Source organism: Ursus arctos, unplaced genomic scaffold, assembly GCF_023065955.2.
Source record: "Ursus arctos isolate Adak ecotype North America unplaced genomic scaffold, UrsArc2.0 scaffold_28, whole genome shotgun sequence".
Lineage (NCBI taxonomy): Eukaryota > Metazoa > Chordata > Mammalia > Carnivora > Ursidae > Ursus > Ursus arctos.
This window is the reverse complement of record NW_026622963.1, coordinates 14599009-14615557: the sequence shown is the minus strand read 5'-3', so window position 1 is coordinate 14615557 and position 16549 is coordinate 14599009. Positions and strand designations below refer to the sequence as shown.

At 44.1% G+C, this 16549-nt stretch overlaps 1 protein-coding gene across 1 annotated transcript in view; it reads left to right on the top strand.

Moving 5' to 3' along the window:
• GABRA5 (gamma-aminobutyric acid type A receptor subunit alpha5) overlaps positions 1–13563 on the top strand; it is an 85187-nt gene extending 71624 nt beyond the window's left edge. The window contains exons 6-9 of the mRNA XM_026510295.3: positions 3075–3218; positions 6363–6515; positions 9255–9466; positions 13261–13563. Coding sequence (XP_026366080.1) covers positions 3075–3218; positions 6363–6515; positions 9255–9466; positions 13261–13563 — 812 coding nt within the window. The remainder of the gene's footprint in view (positions 1–3074; positions 3219–6362; positions 6516–9254; positions 9467–13260) is intronic.
• The last annotated feature ends 2986 nt before the right edge of the window (positions 13564–16549 follow it).

Here is a 16549-nt window from a genome sequence, read left to right as displayed (position 1 = left end):
TAAAGAATAAAGGCAGTGATGTACATTAGCAAAGAAACTTCCACACTTTTTAGTAGAACTCTTGATCATTCCTGAGACCATTCCCCTGGCTTCTATCTGTTAAGGTCTGTTATCTGAGAAGATAGTTCTGCTGGTTCAGCCTAACTGCTGCAGGGGTCTTTCACGGTGCAGAGGGCTAGCCCCTCTTGGTGGAGAGTCACAGAGCATGCGGTCCCTTAGGGAGGCCTCCCCTGCCAGCAGGGGCAGCAGACCTCTGCCTCTCATCCCTCATCTCCTGAGACACCTGTAGGTTCCTCACCTGGGAGGGTGCATCGTTCCTTTCAACCTGGCGGTCTTGCTCTGTTCAAGTAGCTGGGAGCAAAGCATCCAGCTTTGTTCAAAAGGTGTCAGAGCGGTTGGATGTGGCATCTGTTCAGACTCGGGAGCTTGATTATGGGGCAGATGTGCCGGTTTACCTCCAGGGGCCTCAAGAGACAGCTGGAACAAATTAGCCTGTCAGTTCTTCAAAGCCAGCTGCTCTTGCTGAGGTGGCTGCATCCCGTTAGGTCCTGGGGCCACTCTTGAGCCATCACCTGAAGCCTCTGACACGGGCCTCCCGAACAGCGCTTCCCCTGTGCCCTCTCACAGCAGTGCCTGCTGTTCCAGTGGCTTCGCTGTTCTCCCCTCACCTTCTCAAGCTCAAGACCCTGCAGCACCTAGGAAGCCATGTTCCACTCTCTCCTTTTTCCACCAGCACTCCTCAGGTGATCTCACCAGCCTGCGCTTCAGTGGACATCCATAATCTGGTGACGCGGGAGAAGTCACATCCTCACCCAGGACCATTCCCATGACTAACTTGTATAGTCCACTATCTGCTCAGCATCCCCAACTGAAGCCCTTGAAGGTCTCAATTCTCACACGTTGGCACCTGCACTGCTGCTCTTTCACCGGAAGCCAGGTCCTTCCAGAATCTTTGCCATCCTCCTACGTGCAAATGACTTGTCCAGATGCCCAGCCTGGCCACCTTCTTCCTCTCATAGCTCACATGATTGATTAGTGACTGGATGACCCCTTCATTTAACATGTATCCCTAATTTCTTCTCTTTTTGCCCCTACCCACCACTATCGTCTTCCACCTGGATTATTTTAATATTGCCCTAGGCAGTCTCCCGTTTCTGTCTGGTTCCCACCCCCATTCTATTCCCCCATCTCAGCCAGATGGATCCTTTTAAAGCATAAGTTAGAATATGTCACTTTCTTGCTTAACCCTTCACCCCCACTTCTGTGTCTTCTGACTAACTCAGAGCAAAAGTCAAAGGCCTTAAAATGGGCTTGAGGCCCTGTTTCTTTCTTTTTTAAAGAGAGAGAGAAAGCACAAGCAGGGGGAGCAGCAGGCAGAGGGAAAAGCAGGGGCCCTGCTGAGCAAGGAGCCCAATGTGGGACTCGACCCCAGGACCCTGGGATCATGACCTGAGCTGAAAACAAACGCTTAACCCACTGAGCCACACAGGCGTCCCAAGGCACTGTTTTATCTGGTCTTTTCCTCTCCCCTCTGCCCTCTTCCCTGTCCAGCCACAGTGCCTGCTTGCTTCTCCTCCGGCATTGCAGGCACGCTCCTGCCTCAGGACCTTTGTAGTACCCATTCCTCAGATGCTCTTCCTCCTGACAGCCACATGGCCAGCTAGCTCCTGCACATTTCTTATGGTCTCCTAAGTTAGGCCTTCCCAGACAGTGCCATTTAAAATTGTGCCTCTTCCCTCTTCATAGCTTGTAGTTCTCTCTAGCATTAACAAACCCCGTTACATGTTTTATGTGTATTCGTCTCCCTCCTCTGGGAGACAGTCTGTCTTTGCTCTCCATCTACCTGTTCTAGTTCTCTATTGCACCATCACAAGTTATCACGAACTGAGCAGTTTAAAGCAATACATCACATGTAACTAGCCTTATTATGGTAATCATTTCACAATTTATACATATATCAAATCATTACATTGTACACCTTAAGCTTACATGTTACATGTCAATTATATCTCAATAAAGCTGGAAAAAAGAAAAAAGAAAACAATACCTTTATTGCCTTGGCATTCTATAGGTCAGAATGCAGTGTGTTTGCCTGATGTCTCTGTGCTGGGTCCCACTGGCCAGAGTTATAGTGTTGATGGGGCTGCATTTCTTTCTGGGGGTGAATCTACCTCTAGCTTCATTCGGGTTGTTGGCAGGATTCAGTTCTGCGTGGCTGTAGGTTTGACGTCCCTGTTTCCTGCTAGCTGTCACCTGGGGAGATCATTCTCACCCTCTAGAAGCTGCTCACATTCCGTGGCCCCTTCCTCCATCGTCAAAGCCAACAATGATGGTCAAGTACTTCATGGTTCAAATCTCTCTGACTGGCTCCAGCTGGAGAAAGTTCTCTGTTTTTAAGGGCTCAAGTGATTATATTGGGTGTACTGGGATAATCCAAGATAATCTTCTGATTTAAAGGCCCATAGCCTTAACTCCATCCGTACAGTACCATTTGCCATATAAGGTAACAGTCATAGGCATGATACCAGGGGGGGAAGTCTTACCTACCATGCTACCCTCCCACCAGGACAGCATCGGACGACAGGACAGTAAGTACCAGTTGCGGAGCGGAACCTTTACCATAGCTGGTACACTCAGGTGCCGCTCATGTGCTCTATGCATTAGGTCATTATGGAGCTTGTACTGTGATAGCAGGAGCCCTAAGAAGTAGCTGCTGTTCCCGGCCCATTTTACAGAGGGAAGAGCTGAGGCACAGAGCATAAGTGACTTGCCCAAGACCACAGAGCCGGGAGAGCCCCGAGCACTGTGGTCACAGTCCATGCAATAGTATACCCTACAGAGAAAATGCATGGTAGGAAGCACCGGGCACTGATTCCTGACCGCTCAGATCTTTAGAAATGAAAAGGACCTGAACAGTGGTGACGTCTGCCCTAGTCTGACCACCCTGTGCATTCTTCAGGTCCTTTAACTTTGACCTTCCAATCATCTCTCTTGCTACTTTTATAAACATCTTTGGTTGTGCCAGGCTGAAAATAATTCCATGTTTATACCATCTTCTGCCCCCCCCCATACAGATGCATATCCTAATTCCGAAGTTGTCTATGTCTGGACTAATGGCACCACTAAGTCAGTGGTGGTGGCAGAAGATGGCTCCAGGCTGAACCAGTACCACTTGATGGGTCAGACGGTCGGCACCGAGAACATCAGCACCAGCACAGGTGAGACCAAGTGCATGCAGAATGCCACACCCTGGGAGAGCTCGGTGCTCCTGTGGCATGTCGGTGGGGAGGATGCCCCCCAGGCTCACCTCAGTTCTACTGTCGTTGTGCAGTGCTGGCCACAAGGAGCCCTCCAATTCAGGTCCTAGTCCCTGCAGCGGCACACGGAGGCCCCAGCTGCAGTGGCTGGCAGTATTAAAGGCCATGGGAGGTATTAATCTCAGGTGTGTTTGCCTTCGTGCGAGCACACCCCTGTGATTGCATGCTGTGCCTGGAGGCCGTGTGAACCTGCTTATGTAACACAGCCCCTGCTCAGGCACTGAGACACAGAGGCAGTAGTCTCTGCAGGAAAGGTAGATGGCTTCCTGCAGGTACTTCTATTTACCTGCTCCCCTACCTCCTGTTTTGAACATTTCTAAGATTTCCCAGGGGTTGAATTTTGGAAAGCACAACCAAACAGCATAGAAATAGCTGAGGCCTCACCAAGAAGGAAGGGAGTCTCACTCTCACATGCATAGGGCTGGGCTGAGTACCACAGGCCCAATACAACCTGGCTTCACCTGATGCAGAATGGGTGAGGTGTCCAAAAGAACAGAGTGTCTTCTATTCTCTGCACCTGCAAGGTGTGTCCTCAGTCACCTCTTGGACACAGGAGGCCCAGCCTTAGCAGTCAGGAGGCTTGGCTCTTAGCAGAAGAGAAGACTCCAGGGTCACAGAGAGTCTCCACAGCAGAGAAGAAAAGTGTAACAGGGATGGAGTGGGCCGTGTCATGGGGGATGAGTTGGGAGCCCCAAAAGGTACCCTGGTCAGCATCACTCTTTGTCAACACTGCCAAACCTCAGGGCTGGCAGGAAGCTCATGGACGTTGAGCTCATGCCTCCTCTACATACAGGCTCCCAGAGCCTACCCACTGGGCTTGTGCTGGGCATTGTGGGGAGAGGGGGGAGAGCCTGACAGGACTGGGAGGGTGGTAGCCTAGTTTTATGGGAACAAGTGAAAAGGTGGCATGGCAGATGTGCGGGGTAGAGCACTGCCATGCTAATGGAGGATGCTACAGTTCGGAATTGTTTCATATAGTTCTTTAAAAACGTATAAATGGGGTTTCTACCTCTATTTGTATTCTGAAAAGGTGGTCTTTTTAAAAAAACACTATCTGATATTGCTACCTTCAACTCAAAAATAAAACAAATGAGAGTGGGGTGAAGGGATGGGCAAAATGGGTGAAGAAGAGTGGAAGATATGGGCTTCCTATTATGGAATGAATAAGTCACAGGAATAAAAGACACAGCATAAGGAGTATAGTCAATGATATTGTAATAGAGATGTATTGGAATAGATGGAACCTACACTTAGTGGCAAATACAGCGTAATGCATAAACTTGTTGAATCACTGTGTTGTACACCCAAAACTAGCGTCACATTGTGTGTCAACTACACTCAAAAAAAAAAAGAAAGAAAGAAAGAAGAAAGAAAGAAAGAAAGAAAGAAAGAAAGAAAGAAAGAAAGAAAGAAAGAAAAGAGCCCAACAGAATGAAAAGAACAATGAAAGCATTTTAAGTAGGAGAGTAATATTAAATCCTACTGCAGAGAAATAGAATGGCATTTCCCCTCTTCTCAGATGTTAAGGAGAGGCAAAATTGGATCATTACAAAGATCTGGTCCTGGCTATTAAACATATCTCATCCTCCTTCTCTTTGTCGCTGTTTCTTTCTGCTCTGATATAGCCTGCTCAGCCGCTCTCCTCTGCTCTGACCTGCCTTGGAACTATGGGGAAAGTGGCCTGCCCCTGCTGGCGTGTCGCAGGCACTGCTAAGAATTTTGGGCTCCTTTTCTGTAAGGGGGCAGATTTTGCTGCATGTGATCTTAAAGGTTCCCTCTGCCTCTGACATCTGGCATGCTGTGAGAAAAGGCACGTAGGGACACATCCACAGCTGGCCATGCTGAGCTGTGGGCTCTGATTCCAAAAGCAAGCGTCAGAGCTGTGTTATCTGGCCCAGACATCCCAGCGCTCCACATTGGTCTCCAGCAGACCACCCGCTAAATAGATGGCTCCCACCGGGTCTGCTTTAGGGGAGGCCTCAAGCCCTTTCTCCCCACTTTGCAGTTCCACCGGCCGCATTGTCTACTTCTCGCAATTCAGTGAAAGACCTCTTGTCCTCTGATCAGCTTAACTCTGCCTCTGCTTCTCAAAGCAGCCTTCCTATCTCCCCAGATAACAGTCATGGAGATGACCGGTACAGCACAGGGAATAGTCAATCATATTGTAATAATGTTATGTGGTGATCGATGGTGGCTACACTTATCATGGTGAGCACTGAGTAATGTACAGAATTGTCAAATCAATATGTTGTACACCTGAAACTTATATAACACCGTATGTTAACTATACTTGAATTAAAAAAAAAATTCTAGCACTGGAGACTCTCCAGCTGACAGCCATTCACACACCCTCCGACCACAGCCCTTCTCAGCTCCTTACCAGTTCACCGTCAAGGCAGCGTCATTCTCAGCAATGAACGGAAGGTCCCCGCTGGCCTCCCACACTGCCAGGCAGATCCAGAGGAGGCACTGGGGCATCGCCAAGGAAATGCCCCAGTCTATCTCCCTGGTAGGCGGCGGGCGGAAGGGGCTGCCAGGACCTGTGGCCTCCTCCAGCTGCTGTTTCTCACCCTCCAGCTGGGTCTGGCAGGGAGCACGGAGCAGGGGGGTGGTCACCTCTAGCTTCTTCCAGCCTTCTCTGGCTGGGAAATAGGGGGGGGAAATTCTCCACCTGCAACAGGGCTCTGTGATGTCCTGAGTTATATCTGGAGAGGCTAAATCCTGAAATCCTGATGGCAGCAGCAGCGAGGGGGTGGTCAGAGAGTGGCACAGATTGTGATCAGGGATTAGGAAAACACACAAATCTGATTTTCCCCAGGAAAACATCCACCACCAAAGGCTCTTCAGAGGCTGTGGCTCAGAAGACTTATAAAATGACAGTTAAGAAATCCCTGCATCCTTCATTCTCTCCTTCACTCCAACCATGCAAACTAATAGTTTTCCAAGGGGAAGGTGGGGAGAAGGACCACCTCTGGTCCAGGAGCAGGAATGACAGGCAGGACTCTAGGACAGGTGGTTGTCCTGCATTAATTTGCTTATTTGCAGGCGAATACACAATCATGACGGCTCATTTCCATCTGAAGAGGAAGATCGGTTACTTTGTCATCCAGACCTACCTTCCCTGCATAATGACCGTGATCTTGTCACAGGTGTCCTTTTGGCTGAACAGAGAATCAGTCCCTGCCAGGACAGTATTTGGTGAGTGTCCCCAAGCCAGACCTGCACTGCTGTTTTGGGACTGCTTCTACCTACCCCCAAACAACAGCAGCCTCTAAACTCCTAGTGACTACTGTCTCTTCTGTGACCTGGAAAACAGACCAATTAGTTAAGAATTCAGTGTTAAGGATTAGGATTCAGGATGGCTCTCTAACAAGGGTTTAGGGAATGATGCATGGTCTATTTGATCACTGTTTCCATTTTGAAAAGCCTTTGCTGGTAGCCTTTTTTTGAGGTTTGAAACTGCCAGCAATCTGTCTTATGTGAGATTTTGCTACAGTATTTTCACACTTCTCCTAAAGTACTACTTTGTATGTTACCAGACACTTCTTTGAAATGTGAGTGCCACTTTAAAATGAACTCCCAAGGGACATTCAATCCATCATATATTATATGGTAATAATAAATTACATATCTATATATCATACATACCATCATATTTATCAGGTATATGATATGAATAAATGGATATTTGCATATATACATAATGCATATATATTATACGTAGATGTGCACACACACACACACACATATATGATAAGAATCTAGAACACCATCATTTGATACCCCTAAGACATACATTAGGTTTAGCAATATCTAGTTCCAGAGGTACCTCAGCAGAGCATAGTTGAGCATCTAACTCTCACCTTGAAGCTCTGCTTCCTCATATTTGAGTAGCGATACTAAAGGTAGTTTTGCACATCAGTTATGGTAATGGATGCTGACACATTTCTAAACTATAAGGTACACTTCATGCCTCAGCTGTTACTATTGCAAAGAAGGAAACCATGACCTGCATTTTATGTTACCACTCCCGTGTCTAGGGAGCCTGAGAGCCCAGGGAGTCTCTAAGTGATGGCCCAGGAGTATTTCTGTCAGACCGTCTCTCTACCTGCATGGCCAGTTTCACTTGCGTTGCTTCATCTAGCTGGAGGAATGTTTCAGAGGAGTAGGGAGGTTGGTTCATGGTCAGGCAGTGCTTCCCTAGTTCTTTAGGGGAATATTAGTAGGTGGCCAGTGGAAAAAAAAATTAGTTTGGAGAAAGCTGCATATTAGTTTCTGTTTCTTCTGGGAGATTCCCAATGCACATTGGGATGTTAAAGGACCCAAGAAGTTGCAAGAAGCCTGTTCAAGGTCATGCACAGAACACTTTCCCCCAGCACAATGATTAAGTGGATTTCTAAGAAAAATCATAGATGCCTACTGATTTTTCACTAAGCATTAATTCCATGCATGGTACCATGCTCAGTGAGCACACATAAATACCTTTGAAGGATGATGACGTTGGATGAAAACTCAGCTGCTGTGACCACCAATGACATGACGTACTTGGTGCTCTACTGATTTCCTAGGGCTCCATAACAAAGTACCATGCCCTGAGTGGCTTAAACAATGGAAATTGTCTCACTTCTGGAGGCTACAAGCCCATAACCAAGAAGTCAGCAAAGCTGGTTCCTTCTGAGGGCCGTGAGGGAAGGGTCTGTTTCAGGCCTCTCGCCTAGCTGGTAGTTCCTTGGCTTGTGGCCAGTAATTCCAGTCTTCACACGCTGTGTGCGTGTCTGTGGCACCAGTCATATTGGATCAGGGCCTGCCCCAACAATCTCATTTTAACGTCATTACTTCCATAAAGGCTGTATTTGCAAGGTTACATTCTGAAATTCTGGGCTTTAGGACTTCAACATATGAATTTGGGGGGATACAATTCAACCCGTAACAAGTGCATAGCACCCACACCCCAAGCACATAGGTGCACCCTCGTGCAGACAAAAGTGTGATAAAGAGGAAGGCACAGAACATGTGGAAGCTGTGTAGGCTGTGAAGGGTCCTGCAGACCTGGGTCCGAATATGGGTTCTCATTTGCCAGCTAGTGAAATGGGCTGCATTGCTAAGTATTTTTAAATCTTTAAGCTTGTTGCCTGTGAATTGGGATAATGACACCCATCCAGAATGTGGCTTAGATCAGTCTGGCACTTAGTGGATACTAGATAGATGGCTCATAATCTGCCAGTTCTGAACGTCTTCCTCCAGCACTCTGGCCTTGCTGCATGGTCATTGCAGGGTTGCCACAGAAGCCAAGGCAGACAGCTACAGGCACCTCACACAAGGGCTTTGAGGGGACATTGATCCCTCTTGGATAGAGTGAAGTGCTGAGATCCAGATTGAGACACGGTACTATTGCACTTGGCTCTGCAGTTCCTGGAAGTCTGCAAGTTGGGTTAATCCTTGTAAAAGCAAGTCTGTCTCTTCAGTTTGCCTTGAGCCCAGTACTCACTGGATGCATAGCAAATTTTATTGAAACACCTCACTAGATACCATGTTAATGTCATTACCTGTTCTCACTTGGGTATTGCCCCATTGCCACAGAGGAATACCACCTATTCAACACATCCTTGTTGGACACGAGCTTTCTGCTGGGCTTGGTTCAGGACAATGGGGATACAAATCATGTGTATATATCAGACCCAGTCCCTGCCTTCCTCAGTTTATATTCTAGAGGAAGGAGCCAATTAAGATAAATTAAATAAGCAATATTATAAATGTTAGAAGTGTGTCAAGTGGTAGGAAAATAGGAGAGGGAAGGTTCTGTCTGGGGATAAAAGTAACCAGTTCCTTTCCTGTCTTCATCTGTCATGGTCAAGGGTGTTATACTGGGATCTGGGTGCCAGTACTGATTCCTGTTTCCATTTTCCCTGACTGACCCCCCATCACTGACAACCACAGGGGTGACCACAGTGCTGACCATGACGACCCTCAGCATCAGTGCTCGGAACTCTCTGCCCAAAGTGGCTTATGCGACAGCCATGGACTGGTTCATAGCTGTGTGCTACGCTTTTGTGTTCTCCGCGCTGATCGAGTTTGCTACCGTCAACTATTTCACAAAGAGAGGCTGGGCCTGGGATGGCAAAAAAGCCTCAGAAGCAGCCAAGGTCAAGGTAAATTTACCCCCTTCATTTCCCCCCATCCTCCAGAGAAAATGTGCCTGATATAAAATATCGAACATAAGACAGGTGTTTCTCCTCCCTATCTCCTACCCCCCAATGAAAAAATGACCCCTGTCTTTATGTTAGAGGTTCCTGTCAAGTCTTATTGCAACAGGTCCTGTTTCAATTTTGTTTTGAATCATCCTCTTTGATCAAGGAAAAGGTCTGATGTCATGTGAATGGCTTGGGCTTGTGTAGACTTAGGCCTGTTACTTTTGCTTAAGTACCTCCTGTCTGTTCAGTGATTACTTGTCCAGTTTTGAATTATACATTCTTTTATTCACTCTTTTGTCACTTCACCAAACAGTAGATCTTCTGCAGGGTGGCTTTAAAGATGTGAGGAGAGCGTGTGACCTACTGGAAGGAGCAAAACATACCCAGTTCTACTGAGGAGATGATTTGGTTCACTTAAATGATGCACAGTGATCGTGGAAAGTATTACTCTGTTCAGAGCAATTAGGTGCCGGGTGTTTAGAGGGTGATTTGTGTCTAAATCTAAGGAATAGTTGAAGAAGAGAGGTTACACAGAATTCCAAGCTGAACCATGTCCTGGGGGAGATGAGAATAACATATATGGAACAGAAAATAAAACAGCACATGATAAACTGCTAATTATAGCAGGTGTTAAACAAATAGGCAAAGCCTTTGCTCTGAGAGAAGAGCAGGCCAAAGTTATCAGGGTAGACTTGAAGTCAAAATCTGTCCTTGAAAATCAAAAAATCTGTCCATGAGAACTCAGCATGAAGGGAGTCCTGGAAGGTGTTACAGAAGACTGGATTTGTATGGCCTGACCTCCCAACCAGGGCCACAAGCCAGGAATGGCAACCCAGGACACTCTTTTTGTTGAGGACACTCAGCCGTGTCTCATTGATGGCCTCATGCTTGCTTTTTGCATGTAACACAGCTATTTCCTTTCCTGTGTAAAGTCAGAGGCTCTGACTTAACGGGACCCATCTGATTCTTCCTACTTCCAAGTACCAGGAGTTCCCTCCCATGACAGAGTTTCAGTCATGGAAAACCCATTTCCGAGTCCAGCTTCTCTGGTGGGAGGAACGCCTAGTGGGATCCATGTGGGGCCCTCTCAAGGCAGAAGGGACAGGAGGGCAGGAGGGCCTTGATAAGTAGCAACCTCAGGAGTGGGTGTTTTGGGGGTTTGAGACAGAGTGAGGGAATAAGAGTGAGCTGACCACAGTGGATGATTGATGGCGACCTGGGAAAACATTTGTAGAGGCATACTGGGGATTCTTGACCAAAGCATCTGGACTTGATGATGAAGACCAAAGGAGCCATGGAGGAGGTTTGTGGGGGGAAGAACATGAATGGAATTGGGAGAAAGCACTGTGTTGCCAGAAGTTAAATGATTGCTAAGGGCCTGGGTCTTGGTGGCCATGTGATGGTGGACTGGAGATAGCCAAGTCCGAGTAGGAAAGCAGATGGGAGCCTATTATAGGAATTCAGGCCTCAGGTTCATATCTATGTCTAGGAGGAAGGGAAGAATGAAGAACGCCAAAATGTTGGGTAGGCTCAGCATCCTTGCCAGCCACCACTTTCGCACTTGGCTTCACTGTCGTTGCTACTTACCATAGATCCAGATCTGAAGGAAGAAGGAGAGATGGAGCTAACATGGATTGCCTAGTCCTAGATTAGCACTGATCTTTTAGAATAAGCAGCACACGTCAGTGTCTTGTGCAACTTCAAGACTACGTGTTGTTCCCCAGCTGTGGTGCTGGGGATCCCACCCCGTAGGCCTGAAAGGAGCTGTGCAGTTGAAGCATCAGGGTATCTAAAGTCATTCAGGCATGCAAGTCACACTGTTAGACATGGATAGTACACATGGATTAGTAAATATAGTATTAGCCTACTCACATAAACCGACTTTTACTTAGAAGTAGAGAGCTTGAAAAATAGACTATGTTCACCATTGTCACATGTTGGGATCTCTAGAGGCAAACTTCAGGTAAGAGTTTGGGGTGCAAGGTATTTTTAAGGATGAACAACAGTGAAAGAACAGATGCTGTAAAGAGCAACATTCAGTAGAGGAAGAAGTTGAAGTCAGCCCTGAAGGAGTAGGAGTTGGAGGATGTCTCCCAGCCACTCTCCTTGCAGCTGGGCAGCAAGTCATCCTGGAAAGGGGACCAGGGCACATCTCCAGGAACACTACAACCATTGTGACTGTGCTGAACCCTGTGCAGCTGCTCATCACCCCAAATAAAACATGCATGGCCAGGACAGATTACTATCTTCTCAAGTGTCTGTTCTTTTCTTGGCCACACCAAGAAATGGGAGCCATTCATGGTAGTAAATTCATAGTCAGTTTCTTCTGTCAGACCAGTGTGGGTGCACACATGATCACTGGTATATGGAAGAGCTGCAGTATTTCTGAAGAGTGGCTGAGAGGGTTCCTACTCTGGCCCAGGACTGTTGTAGCCTATCTCACCATGTCTCCAGGTGGTCACCATGCTCTTTGTATCTGGTTCCACGTTTACTCTACCTCTCTTTTCACTTGCTTCCTCTTGCTTCTTGCTCCATGTGTTTCCTTTCTACTCATCTTTTCCATAGTTTTAATGGTTGATGTATTTCTTTTAATTTACTTTCCTGTGTTTTCTCAATTAAATTTTACTTAATGGCACTATATTAATGGAACAGAATTTTGCAAGGTTTTATTATGTACATTTGCAAACTGAGAGCAATGTTTAAAGAATCTCACAATGAAAAATCTCTCTATTATGAACATTTTTCTATGCATGTGTCACTACTATCTGTTTGTCCATCATCTATCTATCCATGCATTCACTCATCCTCAATCCATCTTATATTCTTATCCATTTCAAAGTAAATTTTAACACCCATCACTGGGTATTAAGGAGGGCATGTATTGCACGGAGCACTGGGTGTTATATGCAAACAATGAATCATGGAACATACATCAAAAACTAATGATGTACTGTATGGTGACTGACATAACATAATAAAAAAATTAAAAAAAACAAAGTAAATTTTAAAGGACAGTACATTTCCCAGTAAATATATTTATATACATGTAAATTTATGTGTGTCATTAACTAGAGTTCAATATTTGTTTACAGTTTGATTCTTTCAAAGAAAAATTTGCATAGTGTAACATGCACAGATATTAAGGATACATTTGCTGCGTTTTGATGAACATGTTCACCTGTGTAATGCAAATCCCTATCAAGATAGAGAACATCATGAGCACTCCCCAAAGTTCACCATGCCACTTCCCAATCGACAGAGCCCTTTCCAGTCTGCACCTCAACAAAGAAAACTACTATTCTGATTTTTTTTTTTTTTTGGCCATGAATTATTTTGCCTGTTCTATAATTTCTTTTTTTCTATTTTTAAAGATTTTATTTATTTATTTGACAGAGATAGAGACAGCCAGCCAGAGAGAAGGAACACAGGCAGGGGGAGTGGGAGAGGAAGAAGCAGGCTCATAGCAGAGGAGCCTGACGTGGGGCTCGATCCCACAACGCCGGGATCACGCCCTGAGCCGAAGACAGACGCTTAACCGCTGTGCCACCCAGGCGCCCCCTGTTCTATAATTTCTTATTCAAGACTGGCCATGTGGAGTTGTAGGCTTAGAAGTCTGCGGAGAACTGCCCTCCCCAGAGCTAAGCTGATGTTTCTCTATCTCTCTTTTGAGAGATAAACCTTTACAATCTTCAAAAATGAGTTGACAACTGCCTGCAAATGTCATGCCCTTACAATCTTATTATATTTTGCAGAAAAAGGAGCGGGAACTCATACTAAATAAGTCAACAAATGCTTATACTACTGGGAAGATGACCCACCCCCCCAACATTCCAAAGGAACAGACCCCGGCAGGGACCTCAAATGCATCTTCAGCCTCAGTAAAGCCTTCTGAAGAGAAGACTTCGGAAAACAAAAAGACTTACAACAGCATCAGCAAGATTGACAAAATGTCCCGAATTGTATTCCCAGTCTTGTTTGGCACTTTCAACTTAGTTTACTGGGCAACGTATTTGAATAGGGAACCAGTGATTAAAGGGGCTGCCTCTCCAAAATAACCCACCGCACTCCCAAACTCCATGAGAGCCATACTTCCAGCAGAATGGTACCAAGGAGAGGTTGAGCTCAGAGGGATTTTCCATATTCGGGCACTATCTTTCAGGAAATTTTTGCATGTTTAATAATATGTACAAATAATATTGCCTTGATGTTTCTATATATAACGTCAGATGTTTCAAAGATGTCACATTGATAAATAAAGCAAACAACTTTCTAGAAAAACAGGAGACAATGGCTCTGACACTCAGATACTCAGTATCTTACACTGATAGTTTACAAACAAGACAAGTATATTTTTAACTGTTCCAAGTGTTACCTAACAATGTTTTTTATACTTCAAATGTCATTTCATACAAATTTTCCCAGCAAATAAATATTTTAGGAAATGCTCCATGATTATTACTTGACCAACTCTCTTGCAAGAAACAAAGATCACAAAGAGCACATTTTTCATTAAAAAGGAAACTGTGGGCATTTATGTACAAAACTAATTGCCTTTGATAATTCTTACTGTTCCGAAATTAGAAAGTACTGCATGATCTTACATTAAGAAATAGATTAGGCAAATATTTATGCAGATAAATTTAATGACAAATATAAGGTATGTTAGATTAACAGATAAATTATTTCCCCAAGGAAAAATTTAACTGCTTTAAAAATCTTTTTTTTTTTTAAAAGAAACATTTCTTTCCCTCCCACCCACCTCCCCACCCAACTGAATACTGATCAGAGAAAGAAAAGGAAGTGTTAAAACAAAAAGTGATGTGATGACAGTCTTGACATTTGGCCCATGAATTCACTGGCTGAAACATTGACCACCTCTCGCTGCAGCCAGCGTGTAGTGCTTCAGTGGTGAGAAATTGTAATTGAGTTATTTTCCATTTTATTTCCTTGTACTTATTTCATGATTGACTTATTGCTCTGTTAGCTTTTGTATATGAAACTTAAATGTTCATTAAAAAATAAAAAATGAACCGATCTTGTGGATAAATGTCATTTTTTGAAAAAAAAATCCATATTTTGGTGGGCTCATTTCCTAAAAATGACATAAAGAAAACCAATCATGAAATTGCTTGCAAAAAAACTCTTGGTGATTCATGTCTGTTTCAATCTAATTCTCTAGAGTAGGGAAGTAAAGAGAAAGCAATTCCAACCACAGGGTAAAGAAGTAAAACCAGAAATTCATTGCCATCACATATCACATGGGTCTCTACCTGATAGAATCCTACATAAGGGTGTTCCCACAATGGGTGCTTGCTTTGGACAAGGTAACTACTCAATCCTTGCTCCTTCCTTTTGTTGTTTATGAACAGTGATGCAAAGTGCTGCTTTTGGACCATCTACCTACTATTGAAGGAAGTATCCAGGAATGGATAAAATAAACACTCCCTGCCTCCTCTGTGACTCAGTTGGAATTATAAAAGGGGAGTTGTGATGGTTAGCAAACAGTATCGAAATTAGGCCTGCCTAAATTGACTACATAATAGTACATTGTTCTTTAATAGCAATTCACTTCACTGTGTTTGGTAGATACAGCCGTGGCCATGGCCATGGCCATGGACACACACATAGGCAGATATTCAGCAATACCTTTCATCTTGAAAAACCATGTAAATGCCCCTAACATCCATTCACTGAGAACTCCAAGTATTTATCCTGAAAAGGCTTTTCATGTGATTCACTTCTCATATTTAATCAGAGTAGTATGAGAGATCATTTTGTTCTTTAAAAAGATGGGTGCCCATTTTTCACTATCTCTGCCTGGTTTCAGTATATCACACATAGAAAGGTAAAGGTCAACAAAAAGGTGCTCTTAAATCTTTAAACAAGAAGCATTTCTTGATTACAAATGGTGCTATATTTGTAGAATTAATATGTGTGCTTTTCCTTACACCACAGCATAAAATCTGCCATAACAAAAGACAAACCTAGCTCAGTATGAAGCTTCCATTTTATTGATTGTTTAGTTATAGTCTGCCTATATAGTCTTCACAGTAAAACACTGCATTATAGTTTGGAGAAAAATATGCTATAATCTAGGTCTAGATGGCTATACATACAGACACCTTAAACATCTAATGGAAAAACGATGTCTTCTATATCAAGTTGCAATAATTTTCTTGACAAGTTCTAGCCTTTGTTACAGAGAATCCTAGGAGCTCTGCTGGGTGAATTGTTTGAAGATATGCCTATTGCATTTACATACTGCTCAGTCTTAAAAATGATTAATATTTAGTGAAAAAGATCACATTCGTTTTCTGCTCTCTGATTTTGTGTTGTAGATATTTCAGTGTTTGTTATTTTTAATGAGGACATAATAAAGAATCACCTTGGGAAGACTGATAACAAGGCAAGAAATAAAGATTTTTGGAAATAATTATAAATTACAGTGCCCTACTTCTAGAATTAGGGTATGTATTTAAATGTATCTCTTTTGACATTATCATAAGTAGAATATTCTAATAAACCAGCAATCAGTATTACTTCTGTATTTCTCAGGAATCTATGGATCTATCTAGGGCAGGCTTTGGCTAAAGTTGGCCTATATGCTTGTATAAATAATTGGGTTCAAATGCTTCTAGAGCAACCATCAAAGTTAAAATGGTATAGCAAACACTATCCCACCTCATTGCAGGTTGTCAAAGAGGTTGTAAATCTTCTAACCTATTTGTATGGGAATGCCTTAGAAATAGTGTTCTATGTCCCCTATGGAACATGTTATGGGAAATAGGTATAGTAAGTGATAAATCTGTTTTACAAATAAAGATATTGAAACCCAAAGAGGCTAATCCATTGGCTCAAATCATATCACATGTTAGAAGAAAATGCAGGCCTAGATTTTAGTTCTCATAGTTCCTAACTCTGAGTTCACAACACCATGTGATTGCTTTCAGATGGAAGTTGATTTAGAATGAAAATGTAACCTAATATGAAAAACCTTGCTTTGAGCTCTGGTTGAATGATTATCTATTAAGAACACCATAG